Source organism: Rutidosis leptorrhynchoides, chromosome 2 (assembly GCF_046630445.1).
Source record: "Rutidosis leptorrhynchoides isolate AG116_Rl617_1_P2 chromosome 2, CSIRO_AGI_Rlap_v1, whole genome shotgun sequence".
Classification (NCBI taxonomy): domain Eukaryota; kingdom Viridiplantae; phylum Streptophyta; class Magnoliopsida; order Asterales; family Asteraceae; genus Rutidosis; species Rutidosis leptorrhynchoides.
This window is the reverse complement of record NC_092334.1, coordinates 566,514,293-566,535,997: the sequence shown is the minus strand read 5'-3', so window position 1 is coordinate 566,535,997 and position 21,705 is coordinate 566,514,293. Positions and strand designations below refer to the sequence as shown.

At 34.4% G+C, this 21,705-nt stretch overlaps 2 protein-coding genes across 3 annotated transcripts; both read left to right on the top strand.

Annotated features, from left to right (window-relative positions):
- The first annotated feature begins 4,637 nt into the window (after window positions 1–4,637).
- On the top strand, window positions 4,638–12,974 carry LOC139893151 (uncharacterized). Its single transcript, XM_071876299.1, has 4 exons — window positions 4,638–4,785; window positions 7,218–7,366; window positions 7,771–8,049; window positions 12,103–12,974. The coding sequence occupies exons 2-4, from the start codon at window positions 7,232–7,234 to the stop codon at window positions 12,715–12,717; spliced, it is 1,029 nt and encodes a 342-aa protein (XP_071732400.1). The 5' UTR covers window positions 4,638–4,785; window positions 7,218–7,231; the 3' UTR covers window positions 12,718–12,974.
- Window positions 12,975–16,366: 3,392 nt separating this feature from the next.
- Window positions 16,367–20,947, top strand: LOC139893150 (uncharacterized). Of its 2 annotated transcripts, XM_071876298.1 has the most exons (5): window positions 16,367–16,648; window positions 17,842–17,991; window positions 18,129–18,407; window positions 19,130–19,767; window positions 20,372–20,947. In XM_071876298.1, exons 2-4 carry the CDS (start codon window positions 17,857–17,859, stop codon window positions 19,760–19,762), a joined length of 1,047 nt encoding a protein of 348 aa, XP_071732399.1. In that variant the 5' UTR covers window positions 16,367–16,648; window positions 17,842–17,856; the 3' UTR covers window positions 19,763–19,767; window positions 20,372–20,947. The 2 variants fall into 2 exon arrangements, with proteins under 2 accessions (XP_071732399.1, XP_071732398.1); XM_071876297.1 differs by lacking the exon at window positions 20,372–20,947 and having other exon boundaries at window positions 19,130–20,016.
- Window positions 20,948–21,705: the final 758 nt, after the last annotated feature.

Here is a 21,705-nt window from a genome sequence, read left to right as displayed (position 1 = left end):
ATTTGTATACCCTTTGCTTATCAAGTAATCACTTAATCGGTTATACCACATACGTCTCGATTGTTTTAACCCATATAAAGATCTCTGTAATTTAATCGAATACATTTCTTTGGGTTTTGCATTTGATGCTTCTGGTACCTTAAATCCTTCAGGTATCTTCATATATATATATCACTATCAAGTGATCCATATAGGTAAGCAGTCACAACATCCATGAGATGCATTTCTAAATTTTTAGAAACTGCCAGGCTGATTAAGTACCTAAAAGTAATTGCATCCATAACAGGGGAATAAGTTTCTTCATAATCAATTCCCGGTCTTTGAGAAAAACCTTGAGCTACAAGTCTAGCTTTATACCTTGTAACTTCATTTTTCTCATTTCTTTTTCGGACAAAAATCCATCTGTATCCTACAGGTTTCACATCTTTAGGAGTGAGAATGATGGATCCGAAAACTTTTCTTTTATTGAATGATTCTAATTCAGCTCGTATTGCTTCTTTCCATTGAGCCCAATCATGTCTATTTTGACATTCAACCATAGATGTTGGTTCTGGATCATCATCATTATTCATGATGTCATATGCAACATTAAATGAAAATTTCTCATCAAGATTTTTCATTTCATTTCGGTTCCATAATATTTTTGAATATGCATAATTGATTGCAATTTCTGTATTGACATCATCAATCTCCTCTGCAGTAGGAGTACTGATTTGTGGTTCTTCTTGAACACTTTCTTTTACTTCATTATCAGCTGATTTTCTTTTTCGAGGATTTTTATCCTTTGAACCAATTGGTCTTTCACGTTTCTGACGTGGCAAAGATTCATGAGTGACGTTATTGCCAGCTTTTGGAATTTCAATTCGAGCTGGAGTAGTTACTGCTGGTATATATGATTTTGTCACCGTTTTTGTATCTGTAAATGCATCAGGCAATTGATTTGCAAGTTCTTGTATATGCATTATCTTTTGAACTTCTGTCTCGCATTATTTTGTGCGAGGATCAAGATACTTTAATTGAGGTTCACACCATGAAACATCATTTTCTTTATTTTTCATTTCTCCCCCTAATCTAGGGAACAATGTTTCATTAAAATGACAATCAGCAAAACGTGCTGTAAAAACGTCACCTGTCATAGGTTCAATATACCTTAATATTGAAGATGTTTCATATCCAACATATATTCCCAACCTCCTTTGAGGACCCATTTTTGTACGTTGTGGTGGCGCAATTGGAACATACACTGCACAACCAAATGTTCTAAGATGGGAAATATTTGGCTCTTGACCAAAAGCAAGTTGTAGGGGGGAATATTTATGACTTGCACTTGGTCTGATGCGAATCAATGCAGCAGCATGTAAAATTGCATGACCCCATATAGATACAGGGAGTTTTGTTCTCATTATCAATGGTCTAGCGTTTAACTGTAAACGTTTAATCAATGACTCGGCTAAACCATTTTGTGTATGCACATGAGCAACAGAATGTTCAACAACAATTCCTATAGACATGCAATAGTCATTAAATGCTTGAGATGTAAATTCACCAGCATTATCAAGTCTCACCCTTTTAATGGTGTAATCAGGAAAATGAGCTCTCAATTTAATAATTTGGGTAAGAAATTTTACAAATGCCACATTACGGCTTGATAACAGACAAACATGAGACCATCTGCTAGATGCGTCTATTAGAACCATGAAATATCTAAAAGGTCCACATGGTGGATGAATTGGTCCACATATATCACCTTGAATTCTTTCAAGAAACATTGGTGATTCTTTCTCAACCTTAAGTGGTGAGGGTCTAGTTATCAATTTTCCAAGAGAACAAGATGTACATGGAACCATTGTATCATGATGGATTTTTCTATCCTTTAGTGGATGTCCATGAGTACATTCAATAATCCTTTTCATCATTGTTGATCCTGGATGGCCTAATCTGTTATGCCATAAACTGAATACACCAGGATCAATATATTTTTCGTTAACTACCATATGTATTTCTGGTACATTTATATGTGTATAATGTAATCCAGAACTAAGTCTTGGCAGTTTTTCAACCACATGACTCTTGTCAGTGATACTTAAATATTTCTCATTTTCTGTTGTCACTGACTGATAATCATACCCGTTAAGGTATATGTCGGAGAAACTCAATAAATTTCTGCTTGACTTGGGAGAAAATAAGGCATCATTTATTAAAAATTTTGTACCATTTGGTAGTATGAAATTTGCCTTTCCTATCCCTTTTATCAAGTTAGCAGGTCATGATATTGTATGTATAGTTCCTTCCGTTGGTTTTAGATCAATAAAATATTTCTCGGATTTAAGTATAGTGTGTGTAGTTCCACTGTCTGCTATACAGAGATCTCCACCACTTGATTGATGTTGTATTCCAGCAAAATTCATATTGAACTTCATATATAAGAAATAAATAGTGAGTACATTAATATTACACAATATTTTACACGCAAATAGATAGTACTGAAACATTTAGCAAACATAATGACAAAGACAGACGATATTAAATCGTTTATTTTTCGAAAGACACACAATTTAAACATTCAAGAAATCTTCATATAAATCATATGGTTTCTCAGTGACTGTTGGATCGACGTTATCCACAAAGTTTACTTCCTTTTCTTTATCTTTCAGCGAATCCTGATACATCTTAACAAGATGTTTAGATGTTCGGCAAGTATTAGCCCAGTGGCCCATTCTACCACATCTGTAGCAAGATTCTTCAGAATTTTTAGAAGAATTTTCTTCAACATCTTGTTTAGTGGGCTTGTTTTGTGGTTGATATTTATATTTTCGTGGATTATTATTTCTTTGACCACTACGGCCACGACCACGACCACGTCCTCGCCCATTACCATTACCATAAGGATGGTTTCTACCATATGATGATGGTGATGGTTATTATAACCACGACCTTGCCCGCGTCCTTGTCCCTGTTTATAATTATTTGCAGTATTTGCTTCAGGGATTGCAAGTGTACCAGTAGGACGGGATTGCTGATTTTTCATTAATAGCTCATCATTTTGCTCTGCAACTAAGAGATATGAATTAAGTTCAGGATATGTTTTGAACTTTAGCATTCTCAAATTTCTTTGTACTGTGATGTTTGCAGCATTCATTGTGGAGAAAGTTTTCTCCATCATGTCTGCATTACTTATTTCATGTCCACAGAATTTAAGTTGTGAACATGTATTATACAGAGCTGAGCTATATTCATTTACTTTCTTAAAGTCTTGGAACCTTAATGTTCTCCATTGTTCCATAGCAGCTGGAAGTAAAATTTCTCTTTGATTATTGAATCTGCTTTTGAGACCTTCCCATAAAACATGGAGATCTTCTACAGTCACATAATTATTTTGTAAGCATTCATCAATATGTTGATGAATAAAGCAACATGCCGTTGCTTGTTCTTTTTCAGAACAAGTGTTGTTTTCATTTATGGCTTCAAGAATGCCCATTGATTTAAGATGCATTTTTACTTTTATAATCCATGACATGTAGTTGTTTCCAGTTGATTCTAAAGGAGTAAATTTAAGCTTTTCCAGATTCGACATTTTCTATTAAAACAAACAACATGATAAATTATAGTCACTTTATATTCATAAGTATATAAACATTAAACATAAATTTAATATAACATAAATGATAAGTATGTGACAGTGTCGACCATATGTAAGCAATCATTAATAAATGTTATATAACATAAATATAAATATTAGTAAACATAAATGATAATTAGGCGACAGTGTCGACCATATAAATGTTAGATAATAGAAATATAAATGTTAGTAACATAAATGATAATTAGGCGACAGTGTCGGCCATATAAATGTTAGATAATTGAAATATAAATGTTAGTAACATAAATGATAATTAGACGACAGTGTCGACCATATATTATTCAGGTGGTATAACCGACCATATATCATTTAGGTGGCAGAGCCAACCATAATTAGTATTAAGATTATCGTGCTGATAACGTGTTATAATTCAGTAGGCTTATAACTACCTTTAGTGGTTTGATTCTTGATGTTATAATTCAGTAGGCTTATAACTACCTTTAGTGATTTGATTCTTGATTAAGAATACTAATAATGAAGTGTAAGAACAAAGATGATAATGGAGAGAAAGAAAGAAACACTTTGTAAGTGTGAGAAAATGGTGCAAGTTTAATGCTTGCATTCATGGCTATTTATAGCAAAATATTACAAGTTTAGGTAATACAATAATATTACTTTTGTGTATCAATAATTGACTATCCATATATATATATATATATATATATATATATATATATATATATATATATATATATATATATATATATATATATTATATTATATTATATATTATATATTATATATTTATATATTATATATTATATATTATATATTTATATTTATATATTTATATTTATATATTATATATTATATATTATATATTATTATATATTATATATTATATATTTATATTTATATTTATATTATAACAAAGTGTAAATCCTCACCAAAATAAATCGCACAAATTAACAATTGTCGAACGTGGCGTCACTGGCGTGGGCATAATACGACATCGTTTAAGCAACAAGGAGTGTGGAAAGCATATACCCCTTCTGTTTTCTTTCATTTCTTTGTGCATTTGTTCCACCTACTCTTCTATCCTTGCTTTGATAATTTCATCCCTTTAATTACCTAGTAATTATTTAGCAATTTGAATTCATCATCATCTCAAATTCAACAATTCTTCCGCATCGTCAATTTCTAAGGTGTAACTACGTTTTTTCTGTTTTCTTTTATATGATTAATTACTTGATTATGTTTACTTTCATAAATTAAATCGATGTTATAATTTTGCTGAAATTGAGAACTAGGTTGTGAATCAGATGTGAATTGATTTATTGAAAATCGAAATTGTAGTACTATGTACGGAGTACTTCATAAGCTGTTGGCTTCGTTTGTTAAAATTTCTGTTAGGATATTAATACATCATATATGGAGGAATTAGGTCAAGGTTGTAAAACTCGCGACTCGGGGAGTACTCGGCCGGAGGTTTTTGAGGAGTAATCGGCGACTCGGAGGAGTACTCGGATGTTGACTTTTGTTGACTTTTTAGTTTTTAAATATATATATATATATATATATATATATATATATATATATATATATATATATATATATATGATGTTGTAATATATGTTCCAAAAGTGTATATATGTTGCTTATATGCTTGATTCAATACAAATTGACTTTGTATGAAACATAAATAAGCATCATTAGCAATTTTAAACATCAAAAAACATCAAAAAAACATCAAATAGCATCAATGTTAACATCAAATAGCAAATACAAAATACATGATACAAAGTTTGAAAGTTACAAACAACGGGTCATAATAGAGCATGTCATTCTTGAATCTTGATCAATCTTCATCAATATCGAATTCCTTATCATGTTCATAATGTTGTTCACGAATTTCAACTCCATCCGACTCATACTCAATATCTTCATCTACTTCGAGTTCCTCCTCACTCGCCGAGTCGAATTCTTCGAAAAGTTCTCGCGGCCGTCTACTACTTCTTCGAGGTTCGTTAGCTCCCTTCAAACCTGTAGCCTCACTAATCAACTCATAAGTCAATCCTTCATCAATAATCCAATCTTGCGCCTCAGTTGCAACATCATCATGCGATACAAGTACATCACGCCCTGCTCGTTCCTTTCTTCTTTCATTTTTTTTTCATTAAATTAGCATTGAATTGAACATAGACAAGACTGTTCACTTTTTCTGCCTCGAGCCTATTTCTCTTTTTCGTATGGATCTACAAAGGTAAAATAACTAATAAGCCAACAAATAGTTTAAGTAAAAATATAACTTAAAAATAAATAGATTACTAAACACTAAAAGTCACTAACCGCTTCGAATGTGCTCCAGTTTCTTTCACAACCCGATGAGGCGGTGGTTAAAGAAAGTATCCTAATTGCAACTTTTCTCAAATTAGGAGTTGAGGCACCATAGCTTGCCCACCAACTCGCTACAATTAAAGATACATTAAATTGGCACTAGCAAACAGTAGCAAACATACACACTTATTAAATCTACAATTCAAGAAAATAAACAAATAACGCATTACCTGGATTAAATTTAGAATCGTTCACCTCACATCCTTTAATTGCAACTGTCCGACCAAACTTCCCTTCTTTACTCCTGTAAATTGGCAACTCCAAACTTCCCTAATTATTAGGTTATTCATGTTGTGTATTATTATGTACATCTATCTATGATTTTGAAACTGCGCGCTAGGTTTCATGGATGTAGCGCTAATTTTAATTTTTTCACTTTTTACAAGCATTGTTTGTTTTCATCCTGTTATTGTGAGATATATATATGAATTATTATTTTTTCCCATTGTTAGATTTGTTCTTTTTTTTATGTAATTTGTAATTTGATGGTTCTGACAATAACTTTTAGGTGGAAATGTAGAATTGCTATAGATTATTATGATCTAGATATATTTGTGATGGAAATTCAGATTTTTACCCTTGAAAGAGTATAGTATTTATGTGTTTTGTGTTATTGCTAGAGATATGACACAACCGAAATTAAGATCTTCCCTTTGTTGTTTGGCTTTCGTAACTTGCGATATTAACTTTGAGTTTTTAAGTTTTAGATGACTCTCCTGCTTTGAAATGGAGCACTGGCTAACTGATGCTAAATTTTGCATGATTATTCTTTGGTTCTCTATGAGTGGTCCTCAGCCAAGAGCACATTGGATTCTTGATTCTTGGTTTTCTATGATTATAGATTTCATAATATGGTATTAAGTTTTAAGCATGTTTATATGTGTGTCATGCTTTATGCATATAGAAATTTTAAATTAAACCTGGATTCTTAGTTTGTTTATCTTGTGATGGTTTATCAATGACCACTTCCACTTGTATTATGCAACAGAGGTTTACCTTATCTTGCTTACCTACTCTGTATTGTTTTATGGATGTTTGTTTGAATTTGTTGAACAAAAACCTATCTGTCTCTACATACATGAAGGTTTTATCAGTAGTAGGAGCAGTATCAACATATTCATGATCAACACATGTCTATTTTGACTTCCCATGTGTCTAAAGCAGGAAATCTCGTTTATAGTCTAATTCTGTGTGTATTTCGGTATTGATTTTTGACATTTTTCTTTAATTTGTTGGCCAGCGTGCTGTCAAGAAATGAATTTTTTGTGTAAGAATATGGCCGAGGAATCTTCACCATCACAGAACGATATTGTTCGATGCCCATTTTTGCGCAACATTAATGAACCAACTAACTTCTCCTTTTCTCCGTCCATGGCCTTCCCATCGCCTGTAAGTCTTATTTCTTTTATCAATTATAGTTTACCTAAATCAATGGAACACAAATAACTCGTGTATTCTATATTTGATTCGAATTTTACGGGTTAAAGTCACTAAAGCATTGTTTCTACATAATGCAAGCTACTTAAGATCAGTGTTGTAAACGGCGGTCGTCTTGGTTGACTAGTCAGTTTGTTGACTAGCCCGCCCCGTTTTGCCAAAAAATGTCTAATTAGTCGATAAGTGCTAAAAAGTAAGGTCAAAGTGTCTGGATCGGGTTTGAGTAGGTTGAGTAAGGTTGGTCAAAGTTAGGTCTTTTATATATTTATATATATACTCAGATTTTGTGGCCTATACATTTGTTTAAAATATTTGTGAACTCAATGCAAATGAACTAATGTAGTTGCAATTATCAGGCCCGGGAAACGGAAGGTCCTATATTCGAGGACGGTCCCAATTTTGAAATGGCATTTAGGCTTTTCCATGGACAGAATGGTGTTGTTCCGCTTTCAGAGGGATCGTTAAAATATCCCCAAAGGGTGAAGGCCGAAACAGTGTCTCAGCAGTTTAATCCTTTAGCAGCAAAAGCTGCTACTATCAGTCTCGCAGGTTTTGGAGGGTCGTTTGGTTTTGATGCATTCAACGATATGTTTAAGAATCAACAAAAGAAACACAATTCTAAAGACTCTTCTCAGGTACCGTAGCTTCCAGTTATGTCACGTATATATTTTTCCAAAATCAGGTTAATGGTATTCATGTTATGTCACGTATATATTTTTTTCCCAAAATCAGGGTATAGGTTTTCGCATGAATATCCTCTATATAGTCATATAAAGTTCTAAAATGATGATGTCATCATTAAGCTAATTAACCTTTAATTTTCATAATGATGATGTCATAATTATATATTAATTTAATTAAAAAAATAATACGAAATCTTTTATAAAAGGAAATACTAATCTATCCTAAATTGTAATTTTAATTTTCTAAAAAATTTTAAGAGACATTTATTTAACAATATACTAATTCACGTAAACACCAGCTACAGTGTAACAGTATAACAGTACCCTACTTTTTTTTAGTTTTTTTGTTTGATACAAACCCGTCCTTTTCATGTTTTCTAGAGCTTTCTCCTCCTCACAATTACTCATATCAAGTTCAGTCCAGGAACCCTAGAAGACAACCAGACCGATCACCAACCCTACTCTAGAAAGCCGTACAACTCAAAACCCCATTGACGTTCATACTTGGCTTCAGTCCAATGAGGTGTATGATGTATCACGTGTTTAACTCCTTTCTACATGATCGAAACGTCTCCAATGAGGTAGCATATATTCAATTCTTTTTTCTAATTGACTTAGGTGTCTGACTACAATTAGGCCTTTTGACTTTTCTTAAATGAGCATTTGTTATTGAGATTTGAAAAAACTTATAAACTCACTTTCAATCATTTATTAGCTGTAGAGTATACTATACAAGCCATAAGCTTAAGTTAGTAAGTTTATTCAAGCCATAAGCTTAAGTTAGTAAGTTTATAGCAATTTAAGGGTTGTTTGGATTAGCTTCATGAACTATGTCGTTGTTCTTGCAGTGATAGTGATTTCAAGTTGTATAGTTCATTATGATCACCATGTGTTTGATGAAATGCTTAAATGAAAAAGAACTTTCATTATATCTTTTTAGGTTTAAGACTCTCCATTGACAATGCACATTTGCAGCTAAAAGGTCCAGTTTCTAATTTTTATCTGTCAAGTTTGCAGTTATGAGATTTCAAACAACGTAAACAAGAAAGGGATTATCAGTAGGTAAATTGGGACTAGAAGTTATCAATCCTTATATTTTTAAGATAGAAAAAAAAAAAACTGAACTGCTTTCATTAAGTGTTGCTGTATTCATGATTTATAATTAAAATTAGTGACCTTCAGGGATGTGATTTTGGTTTTTAGGCTTGCATTTTTTTATTTTGAACTTACAAAGACAATGACTTTTAGCTTTATGTGACAATGAAACATCATGTGCCATTTTCTAGACACCTATAACAAAGCAAAGTTTTCTTTTATTAACTCACAATTTCTAGCTTTTGGTAAGTTCATATTCCGAGTTATATCAGTTTTAAACCATTTGCGCATGAATCAAAACATTTTTTTTACTATTGTTCATTGTCTTTGAAGCTATTGCTGTTATTGTGGTTGTCGTTCTTTTATGTATAAATAATGATAGATTATCATCTCAATGTAATTTTGTTCATGTTTGAATGTTGTTTTTCTTTTTCAGTCAGTCACGTACCCGGTTGCATCTGCTGTTTTGCACTGTCCTTGATGTAAGTAATACTTTTCTATTTTCGTTCTTATTTGTTTTAAATTGTATTTCATTTGCTAACTGTTTTGTGCTGAAACATTTGCGATGGTTACTTATATTGAAATTTGCATACTTAATACCATCACATTAGAAGTCATTTATAACTGCAAATATAGTTATTTAATGTCAACGATAATTCTAATAGCTCGTTAGTCAAATTCATAATTAAATTGGAAGGGAGATTAATGACTAAAAAGGGATGGGCCTAAGAGTTTCTTTATAGCCAATATTTCAGTTGTTCTATATAAGTGGATCACTTTAGGTTGGACGTGATAACATTGGTTTAGAGTTAGGGCAGAGGCAACATAGGCAAAACATGGAACCTAAGACTTCTTAATTATAGCATGTAAAACAATAGAAAACACTCTTAAGGTCATTTAATTATAAATATATTTAGTTATTGACTACAGCCATATTAATATTGTATCTTATTGGTAGATTTCATTAGTTATTGACTAGAGCCATATATATTAATCGTTTGGTGAAAACAAAATATCGTTCATATGAAAGTCGTTATTTCATAAAGCTATTAACAATTACAATTTATAATGTTTTTTTGTAATGTTTTTTTTATGTTCTTTTAGTTGTTTATGTAATATAATAATTTGTTTATGATGAGCTTCATATTTCAGCTTTAGTGTTTTCGACTGCAGCTCAATCAACAACCCAGAACGTTGCCACTGTTTGAGTATTGGATGTGTCTGCTGCTCATTGTATAGCGATTGTCGGCAAACATGGTATGTAATTTATGTTATTTCTGTTGGTAATACCTTAGTGTTATTTTAATTATGTGCAACACATATTAGTGTATTTATGATGAGCTTTATAATTCAACTTTTTACTTTAAGTACAAATTGAAATTTCTTTATATTCTAAGATATGTTGAGTACTGACACTTGAATCCAAGTTCTTATTTTAGTCACTACCTGAGTATATCGATAATGTTAGGATATATTTTGATCAATTGAAACACTGTAGTTGAGACAATTCTGTGAACAATTTTAAATTTTCTAATATATGTTTTCTTCTCAAAATTCTGGAACTTATTTTAATTGTTTTGTATCATGCAAATGATTTACTTAAGTTCCTGGATTTTATATTTTGATTTCATAGGAGCGAGCATTATATATAGAAGGATCATCGACCTTGATCATGGATATGGAAAGGTAGCAATGGTAATGAAGTCATTTCCATAAGTGGTTGTGATGAAGTTTAAACATCTGTTGATATCTCTGTAAGTTCTAGATAACTTTTACACCACTTTGATCAATAAGTGGCAATCTCAACCCATTTACTCATTAGAAAGTAGCTCAAACTGTTCTATACAAAATATTCTAATCAATTTCTTAAAAAGAAAAACGTGCATGTGTATTTGCTTATTAGTGTTAGTTCATATAATTTAAGTGTCCATTTTTGTTGTTTTGTAGTCAGGGAAAGGACCAAAATTGTTTTAGGTGTATATGCTTAGTTTACGACGAATTTTAGCTTTAAGATGACCAAATCTACCAGAAGTAACTTTATTTTCAAATTTCAGCACGTTGGCATCAATATCCTACACATCATAGGTATTACACATGATCAAAGATTCAAGCATGTCATCGTTGCTAACTTTTCTTAAAAAAAAAATATTTTTGTTACAGGAACTACTGTAACTGTGGTCTATAAGGAAAGATGTGAACGTACAAGATATGAATGATGTGGACATGCATAATATGAAGGAAAACATGTCAGTTTGCTATCAACAGTTTACCATTTGTTTGACATATCTTATCTACACTTAATACTCTTAACATAATGTTCTTTATGCATACTTAAAATGTTTAACTTTATGGTCATTCAAAACCCGCAGCGAAGCGCGGGGCACTCACCTAGTTATTACTAATAATAATAATTATTATTATTATTAAAAATATAAATACTCAACTTTGAGCTAACTTTATTATTATTATTTACTTTTGATATAATAATTATAATTATTATATTATTAAGATGCAAATATGGATTCTTTTTACGAAATTAATTACGTTACATATGTATGCGAAAATACATGTCTCTATATATTTGTAAAATCGACAAGTTTCTTAGTCAAAAGGGTCATTAAAATAAATGACTTTAGCATTTACATTCACTTAATACCTAAAACATGTCATTAAATTGTTTCGTTTAAACAAACACGTGATTTAACGGGTCATTTCACTAGTTAATAAAATAAATCAGATAAGGGATACTTTATTTATTTATTTTGTTTTTTGGGGGGGGGGGGGGGCATGTAGTTTGTAACTAATTATTGCGTATGAAATCATAATGATCATGATACTTGATTGATGACGTTGTAACCTTGATGATAGTGAATGGAGATCTTACGAGTATTTATTTAAATAACCTTACAGGAAGGAGACTCTAACCATGAAGCAACGGGAGAGGAGTGGCTAAAAAGTGGGAATTGTCCGATTGCTAAATCATATAGGGCGGTGGGTAACGTTCTACCACTTGTTACCAAAGCATTCAAACTTCCATCAGGCGTAAAGTACACATGTCCTCCAGCAATCGTTGCAGCTCGGGCTGCTATAGCCCGAACCGCCTTTGCAAAAAACCTCAGACCGCAACCGCTACCTGCAAAAATACTCGCAATTGGTGTACTAGGCATGGCGGCTAACGTCCCGTTAGGAGTATGGCGGGAACACACCAAGAAATTTTCACCGTCTTGGTTTGTAGCCGTTCATGCAGCAGTTCCTTTTATAGGCATGCTTAGAAAGTCGGTTTTGATGCCGAAAACCGCGATGGCGTTTACGATCGCTGCGTCTATTTTAGGGCAGGTTATAGGGTCACGGGCTGAACGATACCGTTTGAAAGCTATTGCCACCAGACCTCCTACTGCTTTTTCGGAAACTTTCGTTGGTGGGTTCGAACCTGCAGGGGTCAATATGGGTGGGTCGTATGGGCATTGTGGTGAAACTGTTGAGTGGAAATCTACATCTGTGCAGGTTGCAGGGCCATCTGCTTAATATGTGTACGCTTTTGGTTTTTGTTTGTTGGTTGGTCTTATGTTTTGCTTGCATTTTTTTCAAGCATGAGTTTAATGATATTATTAAAATACAGGAAATTATATGTTGATAATTGTTTCCGAATGTGTGTAAAGATTCGGCATGTAATCTAATATGAGAAGTAATGAACACATGCTACCCACTGCTGGTGGTCTGCTGTCAAAAGGTTTAAAATGTGTATTTGGTAGTGTAATAATAATAAGCTGCCTTGGTCAGTTATGGTGTCTATCTGCCTTGTGATTAGATCGGTTAAACATGTTGGTGTGCATTAGGATGTGTTTTTGAACGTTAATTAATTAATTAGTATATAATAAAATGCTTTAATGCTTAATTAGGATTGAATAATGTCGGATTACTAAATGGGTATTTAGCTTAACAATATGTGCACATAACCCCTTTTCTCTCTGTCTCTGGCCCAAACATCATTAATTCAAAAGTTTTCAACTTCCGTTATGACGGCTAAACTCTCGGATTCCACCGTTTTTTTGGGTTTTAGGATTTTGGGTCTCGGATTCCCGGTCGCCGGTTTTATAATCTTGCAACCTTTCTCCCTCAGGCACATTCTCACAGGCGACGAGTATAGAGGAGTCTTTGATACTCTGGTTGTTCGTTGGGGTTTGTTGGTTGGTGGCCTGATTTTGTTGACTGTTGGATTCCATGTTTACGTTTTTGGCGAGTTAATGTCGATGGTTTTACTTGAAACATCTATCTTTTGAAGGTTTTCATGATTCAATTAGTCTTTTGGGTGTACTTCCGGTTTTGGGATGTCTTGTCGTCGATGGTTTGTTTGGCTGGCGGCTCATTTGGTTCTTCTATCCCTGGTTTTCCGCTATTACTGATTCATCTTTGTCTCCGTTGTGTATATCGGTTTCCTTGCCCACGATTTGGATTTTTGGTCGCCGTGCACCGTGGCTTGTGCTTTTATCTCTTTTTGCCGAGAGGGATGTGGATGAAGCATTGGCCACCGAACTATACCGATAACTGATTTTCTGTTATGCAATTTTTTTAGTTTATGGCGGTTGAGGATTGTGCGTATATGTGTTGGCTTTGGGTGATTCCATCGAACTTCCTTTGTTGTGGACCTGGAATTTTTTTTTTTTTTTTTTTTTTTTAAAGCAAGTAATTTTTATTATCAATAACTTGAATTGTACAATGGTGGGCTGTCAGCAGCAGTCGAATAACAAATTACTACATCACGAACTTAAGAATAAGAATAATATGTACAAATGAATGAAGAACACGAATGGCAGTAGCAAGATGCAGAGAGTGCATCTCGTTCCAGTTCCACGAATCAAAACAACATTGGTCCAGGTTTGTTATCCAATCTAGCCACTCGATTTTCTTGTCTTTTACACGATGCGAGATCCATTCAAATGATTTGACTTGAATCTCATTTAACGCTGTCGGAGGATTCCAACTTTTGCCTTTGAACTCCATTTGATTTCTATTTTTCCAAATTAGATAGCCACACGACCATTCCACTGCTTGCCATAGTTTTTTTTTTCTTTTCCCAAATGCCGATATTTGATGCGTTGAATTACCTCAAAATGTCTCTCCAATGCTTAAGTTTGTCACGTTCCCAAGATTCCACCATTTATATACTCGATCCCATATTTCCATAGCATGTTTGCATAATATCATTGAGTGATCAACCGATTCTATCCCATCGTCACATAGAGGACATCTAACCGTATGAAGGTCAATGCCTCTTTTATCCAATTCCGTACGTACCGGTAGTCTTCTTTTAAGCGCCCTCCAAATAATGATTTCGATTTTTTTGGTACCCTGTTATTGCGTTCAGTAGCAGCCATAGAAGCTGTCGTATGGTTCCCTAGACTGATTTCATCAATAAGTGCAGCTAACTTCCGAACAGTGAAAACCCCGTTGCTTGATAAAGTCCATTTCCACGTGTCATTTTTTCCTCGATCGAAGGCGTATGACGATAGTAAATTAGTTAATTCCTCTAGTTCTCCCGAACAGCGACCTCTCGGTGAATGAATCCAGTTCCAGTTCCAAACCGAAATTCCTTCTTCAGCTCCCATCCTTTCCTTTATAGTCACTTCTTTGTCCGCTTCCAATCTATATAATCTCGCAAATCGATCCTTCAGTTTTGTGCTTCCAATCCGAAGTTCATCCCAAAAAGATGTGCTTTCGCCATTCCCAATAACTTTGCTGAAAGAGTTTGAGAAGTGTACGCCCAATCCATCCATGTGTTGACCTGCATTTAGTATTCTAGACCAGATGCTTCCAACTGGAAGCTGATGAGAGTACACTGAACTAGAAAAACCGCCACAAGAACCGTAAATGCTCTTTATAATTTTTACCCATATAGCCCCCGATTCGGTTTTGAACCTCCACCACCATTTCCCAAGTAATGCAAGATTTTTACTAATAAGAGACCCGAGATTTAACCCCCCTTTCCCATAAGGTAAGGTCACATTTTCCCATTTAACCCACGCGATTTTGTTTTCCGAACCAGACCCGCTCCAAAAAAAAAAGAACGTCTAATACCCTCAAGTTTTTTTAGAACACATACCGGGGCCCGAAAGAGTGAGAAGTAGTACAACGGGAGGCTATTTAAAACCGACTTTACAAGAGTAACCCGACCACCAAAGGACACCGTTCGAGCTTTCCAATCCGAGAGTCTACTTTTAAATTTTTTAATAACCGGATCCCAATTTTTTGCCTTACTCATTTTTGCACCAACGGGTAACCCGAGATAAATAAACGGAAGTTCCCCTTCTAGGCATCCGAATCTGAAAAAAATACTGGAACCGTCACTGAGCGTTTTCAACTATAGCGCTAAACCTACATCTTATCCCTCAACATAACTTTAATACTCGCCGCAGCGATCACAACTCCATATAAAACATTGCATTATGCAAGGTGCCCTTCGCATTCAGAGATACATCAAACTAGACGTGAGTTCACAATTTTAAACGCGAACTTTAAACTCCAAAAAACCCTATTAAGTATCCCACATTCCAGTCCAGTGGCTCGCGACCCATAGGAATATTAGGCTGGCTTAAGTCTTGGAGTGATCTTGATTGGAGTCAACTTCTATTTTTCTGGCTATTCTCCGGCAACTTTTCTGGCGGGTCGACAATGGTTATTTGGTTTGTTATTTGTCTTTGTTGCGGCATCGACCGGGTTCTCTCGATCTTGCATTTTGTTATGTTTTTTCCTTTGTTTGGTACATGTGGTTATTAGGTTATCCTACGTTCTGTTTAGTTTCTTTGTAAACGTGTTTTTCACTCTGTTAGTGAGGACGTTTAGGTATTTTACTCTTATTTAGCCGCTTGTTTAGTACATACGGTTCGCTGCATTCTTGAAATTTTTTTTGAATGGAAGGGAAAGAAAGGAAATGATAGTAGATGATTAGAAATGATACTACATTATGTTTTTGTTATGAGCACTCTCCACTCATATTTGAATGGATTGAAAAGTATAGTAAAATACTTTCATCTCCTTTCTTATCCATTCCTTTCACCTGGGAAAAAAAAAAAAACTCGAAAATACAATAGTACGAGTAGTTTTGTTTACTTTCCTTTAAACGTGTTGTCTACTTCCGTTTATAATGTTTATAACGTTTTTTCGAGAGAAAAACTAATTGTGGCAACCATCAAATCCTCACCAAAATAAATCGCACGAAGTAACAATTGTCAAACGTGGCGGGTGCATAATACGACGTCGTTTAAGCAGCAAGGGCCAAGGAGTGTGGAAAGCATATACCCCTCTTCCGTTTTCTTTCATTTCTTTGTGCATTTGTTCCACCTACTCTTCTATCCTTGCTTTGATAATTTCATCCCTTTAATTACCTAGTAATTATTTAGCAATTTGAATTCATTATCATCTCAAATTCAACAATTCTTCCGCATCGTCAATTTCTAAGGTGTAATTAGTTTTTTGTTTTGTTTTGTTTTATGTGATTAATTAACATCTTTATGTTTACTTTTAAGTTTACAATTGAATCGATGTTATAATTTTGGTGAAACTGAAAACTAGGTTGTTATTCAGATTTGAATTGATTTATTGAAAATCGAAATTGTTGTACTATGTACTTCATGAGCTGTTGGCTTTGTTTGTTAAATTTTTTGTTAGGATATGATGATATACGGAGGAATTAGGTAATTTGTATTATTTCTATTATTGTGAGATGTATACATGAATTATATTTTTTTCAAGTGTTAGATTTGTTCCTTTTTCTTTTGATGGTGCTGATAGTAACTTTTAGGTGGAAATGTGGAATTGCTAATGAGGTTTTGGTGAAATGGTGAAGTAGGTTGGTTATTATGATCTATATATATATATATATATATATATATATATATATATATATATATATATATATATATATATATTTGTGATGGAAATTCAGATTTTTACCCTTGGAAGAGTATAGTATTTATGTGTTTTGTGTTATTGCTAGAGATATGGCAGAATTAAAATTAAGATCTTCCCTTTGTTGTTTGGCCTTCGTAACTTGCGATATTAACTTTGAGTTTAGATGACTCTTCTGTTTTGAAATGGAGCACTGTATTATGTTGATTTAAATTTTGCATGATTATTCTTTGGTTTTCGATGAGTGGTCCTCAGCCAAGAGCACTTTGGATTCTTGTCTTTTGGTTGTCTATTAGTAAATAACATGTACTCCATGATTATAGATTTCATAATATGATTTTAAATTTTGAGCATGTGTATATGTGTGTCATGCTCTACGCATATAGAGATATTAATAATTAAACCTAAATTCATACTTCGTCTATCTTTTGATGGTTTATCAAGGACCACTTCCGCTCCTATTATGCAACCCTAAATGTTTATCCTATCTTGCTTACCTATTCTGTATTGTTTTATGAATTATTATTATTTTTTTTTTTAATTTGTTGAACCAAAACCATTTGTCGCTACATAACATATAAGTTTTATTGGTAGTAGGTACATTAGTATTAACATATTCATGATCAACACATGTCTATTTTGACTTACCATGTGTCTAAAGCTGGAAATCTCGTTCATTGTCTAATTCTGTATTTAATTTGGTATTGATTTTTTGAATTTTTTTTTTTTTAATTTGTTGGCCAGCGTGCTTGTCAAGAAATGAAATTTCTATGTAAGAATATGGCTGAGGAATCTTCACCGTCACAGAACGATATTGTTCGATGCCCATTTTTGCGCAACATTAATGAACCCACTAACTTCTCCTTTTCTCCGTCCAATTCCTTCCCATCGCCTGTAAGTCTCTTATTTCTTTTATCGATTTTACTTAATTAAATCAGTGCAACATAAATAACTCGTGTATTTGATTGGAATATAATATCCCACGCTCATAAACGAACTCAATGCAAATGAACTAATGTTGCAATTATTAGGCCCGGGAAACAAAAGGTCCTATATTCGAGGACGGTCCCAATTTTGATATGGCATTTAGGCTCTTCCATGGACAGAATGGTGTTGTTCCGCTTTCTGATGGATCATTAAAATTTCCTCAAAGGGTGAAGGCCGAAACAGTGTCTCATCAGTTTAATCCTTTAGCAGCAAAAGCTGCTACAATCAGTCTCGCAGGTTTTGGAGGGTCATTTGGTTTTGATGCATTCAACAATATGTTTAAGAATCAACAAAAGAAACACAATTCTAAAGACTCTTCTCAGGTACCATGGCTACCAGTTATGTCACGTATATATTTTTTTCAAAATCAGGTTATAGGTATTTATTTTATGTCACATATACATTTTGTGTTGGGGCTGGGGGTTAGGTCATGGGTTCGAACCTTGCTCTGTCCATCCTATTAATTAATCTGCCTGAAATATGGATATCCAGATTGACCCCAGGGGGTTTTCTCCCGTATCCATTCAGGATTTAAATCCGGTCTGCCTGCCCCTCGGGATGGTTAAAGGATCGGGTTCCTGTAATGCGAGTTGGGTTTCCTCTTGAACGCGCGTGTGTGTGTGCAAATGATGAGTGTCATTGAAATAAATGATACACTGATGCAAAGCTTTCCGTTCAAAAAAAAAAAAAAAAAAAAAAAAAAGAATTCCAAAATCAGGGTCCTATTCATGTTATGTCACTTATACATTTTTCCAAAATCAGGGTATAGGTTCTCTCATGAATATTAATAAAAAATCAGATAACTAAAGGATACTGTATTTTTTTTTATTTATTTTTTTTTTTATTTTTTTGTGTGGGGGTGGGGTGATGTATTTTGTAACTAATTATTGCGTATGAAATCATAATATTGTGTAACTAATTATCGCATGATTTCAAGAATCACCAAATATCTAACACCTCATGATACTTGATTAGTGATGTTGTAACCTTGATATTAGTGAATGGATATTTTATTAGCGTTTTCTTTTTTTAAATAATGTTACAGAAAGGAGACTCTAACCATGAGGCCATGGGCGAGGAGTGGCTAAAAAGTGGGAATTGTCCGATTGCTAAATCATATAGGGCGGTGGGTAACGTTCTACCACTTGTAACCAAAGCATTCAAACTTCCATCAGGCGTAAAGTACACGTGTCCACCAGCAATAGTGGCAGCCCGGGCCGCTATAGCCCGAACCGCCTTTGCAAAAAACCTCAGACCACAACCATTACCTGCAAAAATACTCGCAATTGGAGTACTAGGCATGGCAGCTAACGTCCCGTTAGGAGTATGGCGGGAACACACCAAGAAGTTTTCACCGTCTTGGTTTGTAGCCGTTCATGCAGCGGTTCCGTTTATAGGCATGCTCAGAAAGTCTGTTTTGATGCCGAAAACCGCAATGGCGTTTACGATTGCGGCGTCTATTCTAGGGCAGGTTATTGGATCTCGGGCTGAACGATACCGTTTGAAAGCTACTGCCACCAGACCTCCTACTGCTTTGATGGAAACTTTCGTTGGTGGGTTTGAACATGCAGGGATCAATATGGGTGGGTCGTATCCGGTGGGAGTTACAAGTGGACATTGTGGTGAAACTGTTGAGTGGAAATCTACATCTATGCAGGTTGCAGGGCCATCTGCTTAACTTGTGTAAGCCTTTGGTTTTTGTTTGTTGGTTTTATTATGGTTTGCTTGCCTTTTTGTCGAGCATGAGTTTAATGAAATAATAAAAATACAAGATACAAGAAATTATATGTTGATAATTGTTTCCGAATGTGTGTAAAGACTCGGCCTGTAATCTAATATGAGAAGTAATGAACACATGCTACCCACCGCTGGTGGCTGCTGTCAAAAGGTTTAAAATGTAATTTGGTAATTTAATAATAATAAGCTGCCTTGGTCAGTTATGGTGTCTATCTGCCTTTTGATTAGATCGGTTTAACATGTTGGTATGCATTAGGATGTGTTTTTGAACGTTAATTAATTCATTAATTAATTAGTATATAATAAAATGCTTTAATGCTTAATTGGGATCGAATAATGTCGGATTACTAAACGGGTGTTTAGCTTAACAATCATATGTGCACATAACCCTTTTCTCTCTGTCTCTGGCCCAAATATCATGAATTCAAAAGTTTTCAACTTTTGTTGTGCCAGATGCCGGTGGCCTCATGCCTCCTTTTCCTTTTATTCTCCTTTATCATGTTGTCCCTGCTCCCTCACCCTATGTTCGGTGTGTTTTTTGATTTTCCAGCTGTTTTCTTCTTTCCCGGTCGCTGCACGCAGGCGGCGTGTACGGCTGTGAGTCTTACAAGGCGTTTGGAGGTGGTGTTGAGTTATATGACGGCTAAACTCTCAAATTTCCTCCGTTTTTTTTGGGTTTTAGGATTTTGAGTCTCATTTTTCCGGTCACCGGTTTTATTCTCGCAACCTTTCTCCCTCAGACACATTCTCACAGGCGACGAGTATCGAGTATAGAGGAGTCTTTGATATTCTGGTTGTTCGTTGGGGTTTGTTGGTGGGTGGCCTGATTTTGTTGACTGTCGGATTCCATGTTTACATTTTTCGGAGAGTTAATGTCGATGGTTTCATTGGAAACATCTACCTTTTGAAGGTTTTCATGATTCATTTAGTCTTATGGGTGTACTTCCGGTTTTGGGATGTCTTGTCGCCTGTGGTTTGTTTGGCTGGCGGTCAGTTGGTTCTTCTATCCCTGTTCTTTTTGTTATTACTGATTCACCTTTGTCTCCGTTGTGTATCTCGGTTTCCTTGCTTGCGGTTTGGATTTTTGGTCGTCGTGCACCGTGGCTTGAGCTTTTATCAGTTTTTGCCGAGATGGATGTGGATGCAGCACTGGTAACTAATTTTCTGTTATGCAGTTTTTTAGATTCTGGCGGTCGAGGATTGTGCGTGTATGTGTCGGGCTTTGGGTGATTCCATCGAACTTCCTTTGTTGTGGAGCTGGAATTTTTTTGGATGATTTATTTGTACTTGTTTTAGTTTAGGTTGTATGTTTTCGCATTGGTTTGTATTGGTTGTTTGTATTGGGTTCAATGTGTTACGACTAATGTTTTCAAGTAGATCTCTCGATCTATATTTTCAAGTAGACTTGTTGAAGTCTGTATCGGTTGTACTAAATTTTAGGGGTGAGCAAAAAATCGCATTAACCAAATCGTAGTCATATTAACCGATAAAACCACACCAAATTAACCAAACCAAATGGATAATCGCGGGTTTGGTTAACACTTTTGAATTAACCGCACTATGTGGGTCGGTTATGGAAATAATAAGTACCTGCACCAAATTAACCGCATCCACACCATTTAGTATTTTATATATGATCATTTTTTATGGAAGATGGTCAACATGTTAAAATATTAAACCTTGTAGATCATTGTGTAATATTATTTTGACTTTTAAGTTGAGAAAAGATAAGCATACTGCATACATATAAATTATATCAAAGGGAAATGACACTTTGATCTATGACACTCGTATGGAGAGAGAATAAAGTTTGAAGGAAAGTTTATATTTTAAAAACTTTACGTGAACTTATATTTTGTCTAATTATTTATGGTTATTTGCATC

Coding starts and splice junctions, on each gene's coding strand:
- LOC139893151 (XM_071876299.1), top strand. CDS start 7,232: ATGAATTTTTTGTGTAAGAATATGGCCGAGGAATCTTCACCATCACAG. Junction 7,367..7,770: donor CCATGGCCTTCCCATCGCCT/GTAAGTCTTATT, acceptor TGCAATTATCAG/GCCCGGGAAACGGAAGGTCC. Junction 8,050..12,102: donor ATTCTAAAGACTCTTCTCAG/GTACCGTAGCTT, acceptor ATAACCTTACAG/GAAGGAGACTCTAACCATGA.
- LOC139893150 (XM_071876298.1), top strand. CDS start 17,857: ATGAAATTTCTATGTAAGAATATGGCTGAGGAATCTTCACCGTCACAG. Junction 17,992..18,128: donor CCAATTCCTTCCCATCGCCT/GTAAGTCTCTTA, acceptor TGCAATTATTAG/GCCCGGGAAACAAAAGGTCC. Junction 18,408..19,129: donor ATTCTAAAGACTCTTCTCAG/GTACCATGGCTA, acceptor ATAATGTTACAG/AAAGGAGACTCTAACCATGA.